This window comes from Rhagoletis zephyria, unplaced genomic scaffold (assembly GCF_001687245.7).
Source record: "Rhagoletis zephyria isolate East Lansing unplaced genomic scaffold, Rhagoletis_zephyria_1.1 Rzeph_scaffold_29981, whole genome shotgun sequence".
In the NCBI taxonomy this organism is placed as follows: domain Eukaryota; kingdom Metazoa; phylum Arthropoda; class Insecta; order Diptera; family Tephritidae; genus Rhagoletis; species Rhagoletis zephyria.
This window is the reverse complement of record NW_016187038.1, coordinates 1-4,473: the sequence shown is the minus strand read 5'-3', so window position 1 is coordinate 4,473 and position 4,473 is coordinate 1. Positions and strand designations below refer to the sequence as shown.

The window sequence follows — 4,473 nt, the reverse complement described above, 5'->3', positions numbered from 1 at the left end:
TTACAAATAGAAAGAGGCCATAAAAGCAAAGCATACTATTTTTATTAACTTTTCTCGTTCGCTTAAAAAATACCTGGAAGTAAGAGTATTATCGAAATCTGAGCTAATAGTACCTGGTAGGCTGCTATGAGCGCGAGCACCCGAACAAACACTTGTTACAACCAGAACATCNATTCTTGCCATACCGATCTCTATACAAATCAAAATTTTTCCGACTGGGTAATAACAAGTGATGCCAAGTTCAATCTCCAATGTATTATTGAATCATGGTCTGGCAGCATCATTTCTGCATATGTCATTTAATTCTGTGCAAGTGGATTTATTTTCATAGCTATCGTACAATCATCTGCAAGGCACCAAGATTTCTAAAAAAATAACTTGGTTTCATTTGTAAACTCATCAATATTGTGCTTATCTCGATAACTCCGCAAGTTGTAAGTATAATGGCAAATTAAAAAGTATAACGCTTTGTTTTTCATATTTACGCAGTGACGAATCAAGTGTGAAAAGTGGTTGCTACTTCATCAATTGCGGAAGTAAGCCAAGGGGAGTTGGGTGGAATAAACTTAATGCTTTAGGCATGCGATACATCGGATATGAGTATAGCATATTTTGTGATTTTCATTGGAAGTATTTGAATACAGTTCAATGAATTTCATGGTCTGTTTATTTAGTACGAATTAAAAAGACTTGAAATTTCGGTAGTACTGCTGCTGATATGAAAATATTTCTTTAAAGACGTGATAACTTTTTACATATCTGTGTTCGTATGGAATAGTAGCTTATGTCGGGAAGCCGGCTTTAGTATAATGCGGCATTCTCTTTATGCTTTGAACGACAAGGAATTTTTTTGATGAGACTTAATAAGAATATTGACTTGCTAGTATCGGAACTATTTATTGCACGTTTATTGGCCAAAACTTCTTCAACTGCTCAGCCCCAGTGAGTCATTCGCAATCGTATCCTGCGAATGCCGATTTATACTAAAGCCAACCTTTGGACATAAGCTATTCCATACGAACACAGATGTGTTCATACATATGTATGCATATGAACCCCAGAAGCCGTACAACCGTTTAGTTATCTTGATAATGAACTCCTTTCCATTAGCTTGAGTTCAGCGACCATAAAATATGTATCTTGTATTATTCTTTGAAGCTGCACATATGCTTCAAATACGGTGTGTTATTAACACGCCTTGCGGCAAGCTTAGAATTTGATATCAGTTGCGTTAAGTATTGAATGAATCATTTGTTTAGTTGCGGCCGCTGTATGCATCGTCAGTTGCTCTAAATTGCAGAGCAATGATGGCATTTCCGTGCATTTGCATACTTACATACTTCTGTGAATAATATTTATGTTTATACTATGTGTGCTTCCATTCCTCTCTTTTAATGTTTTATATGTACAAATATTCCTTGCATTGATTTTGTAGCTGCACGCATCGCTCACATTGCATTCTAACAACGCAGTCATTGTGCGCATAGTGCTTCACAAACGCAGTGATGTCACGCAACTTAAACAATCCACCCGGTGGTCATCGTGATTATGGTGCTACCTCGAACAGTACAAACGCTATATTGCCGGATGTCAACTTTTCTGGATTCAGTCCCACTGAGTTCATGTCGTTAAGTGAGGATATTGGTCAAAACATTAGCGCAGTAAATTCTAGCTCCAGACAATTGGAGAAAATACTTAAAGTTATTGGCACACGCCGGGAGCAACAGGCGACACGCAACAAGGTACATAACATACACGGTGAGGCGAATACGCGCATTGAGACGCTCAGTCGGGATTTACAGCGTCTAACGTCTGTGGTTCGACGAGGTGACAAACAACAAAAGCTACAGCTTGAAAAGTTGACAAATGATTTCCGCAATGTAGTGGAGAAATATTCATCCCTACAGAAACGGATCACTGCGGCGTTGCGGCAAAGTATTGAACAGCAGGGGCAACAACAAGATGAACAGGCAGAGGCAGAGCGTGCGGAATTTTTGCAACAGCAGGCTCAAATGACGGCAGGCTTGCAATTCGAACAGGATATGATGGTTGATAGGGAACGTCAGCTGCGTCAGATTGAAGCTGATGTGCTGGACGTGAACGCGATTATGCGACGCGTATATGATATCGTGCAAACGCAGGGGGAACAAGTGGGTATGTGTTTAATGCAATAAAAGGCCACTTATTTAAACTACCTTTCAATTTATTTTTTGAATATTAAATAATACATTTTTTTTTACAGAAAACATAGAAAGTAGCGTTGAAACCGCTGCAACTGATGTGGAATTGGGACGTGATGAGCTGGCTAAAGCCGCGCAGTATCGTCGAAGTTATCGTCGCAGAATTCTTATACTTTTGGCGATTGCTGTGATAATAGGATTAATTGTGACAGGCATTATTGTAGCCAAGATAACTAGTTAATTTGTTATATGTATATGTATGTGTATGTGTTGATGTGTTTAAAACAAAATGGTATGTTTTAAAAATGTTGTCATTATAATGATAACACGCATACAAACATGTACGATTATGTGCTTCTACAAGAAGTGTTTGGACCTTAATCTTTTTTATTGTTATAAATGTGTGTTTAGTAGTGAGTTAATAAATCAATAAGGCCCGTATTAATAATTAAAAACTGAATACGAAAATCAAATGCTACAAATAAATTATATACGTACATACATACATGTTTAACCAATAAATAAAATACATACTTTATCGCTAAAAACATTTACTGCTGACTTTATAAGTGTTGAGGTTATTTCGGTTTATAAGATTGAATAGTTTGAAAACATGTTCAACCCAATTCTGAATACTACTGAAAATCCTCGGATAATTTTTATTTATAATAAGAGGAAAGGAAACAGAGAGGAAACTCCCAGGGAGTTTCTTTTCAGAATCGGCCTGCTTGATAAAATATTTAGGGCCGGTCACGTGAGGCGTGTTTAAGATAAACAAGGGAAACATCCGGTGCTACAGAGATGAAATTACTTCAGTCTAGGTCGACGATAACAGGACACTGAAGATTGCATCAGGGCTGTAAGTGCATCAGGAAGGAAGTGCCTAAAAAATGGACAAGTCGAATGTACTCATGGCTTGTTTTCCGTATATTTTTTAAATTCCGCTAGTTGCGCCCAAAAGTATACTTCAATGTAATATAAATAAAACAACTGAAGTTTGGTAGCACTGATCAGTGCTGCCAACTTTTGTGAAACAGCTGATTTTGACATATCCGCACGTGCCTTTGGCAATCAAAATTTTTTAATAAATAAACAAAAAGGTGAACAATTTTGTAAACATAAGAATGGTCCAAGGAAAATTTAAAAAGGCGAAATTGCCAGCCAGTGTGCAACAAAAGCAAAAACAGAAAAATGCCAAAGCATTTACAAGAAGATCTAGTGAGTATTGGTTGATATGGTGAAAAGAATGCTTGCAATATCATCTACGTCGCATGCGGTATTCTTTGTGTTCTTTTAATTTCTTGTCGTTTTTGTTTGCAGATGCTCCCATTCAGGCAAAGAAAACGAAATTCAATGAACAACAAAAGATTAAAAACGCCATCTCAAAGACTGTCAACAAATCTGTAGAAAATGAGTTGCGTTCGCGTGCCTTTGAAGGCCAAATAAAACTCAGTAAAGCACAGGAAGCGGTGACGAAACATCATCAAGCGAAGGCGCAAGTTGCTGCTGAGGCAGCGCCATCCACGTCAGCGTAGCAATTTAAAGAGAATAGAATTCTTGAGGTGTTTCGTGGATGTATCTATACATACTTACATATCGTCGCCTGGGTAAAAGACTGTCGTATGTTACTTTCGGCAGGTTTTGGGAAATCGATGTTAAAGATTCAATCACAATTTCTCAAAAGCTGTACAATCGGTTTTTACCAAAGGTTAATGCTTGATTGTACATACTAGCTAAGATACAAAACCACATTTTATTAAATTTTCAGCAACTCGTATAGCTTTTACAGCCACTTTTTTTTAAAATCATTTAGTCGTATGTTACATTTTCACGTTAAACGTTTGCCAGCTGTATGACATACTACAAATCACACACACAGCTACTAAGCAAAAGGCGGAAATTGTTGAAATTATTTTTTGCTCGTACGCGTGTGATTTTGTCTTATGTCATGGTGGTATGTACCATACAATTTGTCACATAAGACAATATTTTAACAAGCCATCAATTTCCTCAAACTGTATGAAAATTTTATCGTATGTGAACAACATACAACAAAATGTTGACCGAGTCGTTTGCGAACGTGCAAATACGACAAAATGTTACTCAATATCTCGGAACCTAAAGGAGATATCCAAACACTGGTAACACCAATCGAAAAATCTTATTTAAAAAAGTAAAACTGCATCTTTAACTAAAAATAATCAAAATGACGCTTACGACAATCTTTCACCCAGATTACGATATGTACATACCCTGCAAACCAAAGTTCCCGAAATCCTAACGAAATATTTAG

At 37.0% G+C, this 4,473-nt stretch overlaps 2 protein-coding genes across 3 annotated transcripts; both read left to right on the top strand.

Annotated features, from left to right (window-relative positions):
* Positions 1 to 259: 259 nt before the first annotated feature.
* Positions 260 to 2,727, top strand: Syx13 (syntaxin 13). 2 transcript variants are annotated; one of them, XM_017639368.1, is made up of 3 exons: positions 260 to 434; positions 1,436 to 2,154; positions 2,243 to 2,727. In XM_017639368.1, the coding sequence occupies exons 2-3, from the start codon at positions 1,506 to 1,508 to the stop codon at positions 2,419 to 2,421; spliced, it is 828 nt and encodes a 275-aa protein (XP_017494857.1). In that variant the 5' UTR covers positions 260 to 434; positions 1,436 to 1,505; the 3' UTR covers positions 2,422 to 2,727. The 2 variants fall into 2 exon arrangements, with proteins under 2 accessions (XP_017494857.1, XP_017494858.1); XM_017639369.1 differs by lacking the exon at positions 260 to 434 and adding an exon at positions 464 to 536.
* Positions 2,728 to 3,220: 493 nt separating this feature from the next.
* LOC108382995 (uncharacterized) lies at positions 3,221 to 4,341 on the top strand. Its single transcript, XM_017639370.1, has 2 exons — positions 3,221 to 3,398; positions 3,501 to 4,341. The coding sequence occupies exons 1-2, from the start codon at positions 3,305 to 3,307 to the stop codon at positions 3,713 to 3,715; spliced, it is 309 nt and encodes a 102-aa protein (XP_017494859.1). The 5' UTR covers positions 3,221 to 3,304; the 3' UTR covers positions 3,716 to 4,341.
* Positions 4,342 to 4,473: the final 132 nt, after the last annotated feature.

Bases quoted from the DNA above. Each gene is read 5' to 3' on its own strand.
- Syx13 (XM_017639368.1), top strand. From the start codon at position 1,506: ATGTCACGCAACTTAAACAATCCACCCGGTGGTCATCGTGATTATGGT. The intron at 2,155-2,242 runs GTATGTGTTTAA...TTTTTTTTACAG, and splicing joins AACGCAGGGGGAACAAGTGG to AAAACATAGAAAGTAGCGTT.
- LOC108382995 (XM_017639370.1), top strand. From the start codon at position 3,305: ATGGTCCAAGGAAAATTTAAAAAGGCGAAATTGCCAGCCAGTGTGCAA. The intron at 3,399-3,500 runs GTGAGTATTGGT...TTTTGTTTGCAG, and splicing joins AGCATTTACAAGAAGATCTA to ATGCTCCCATTCAGGCAAAG.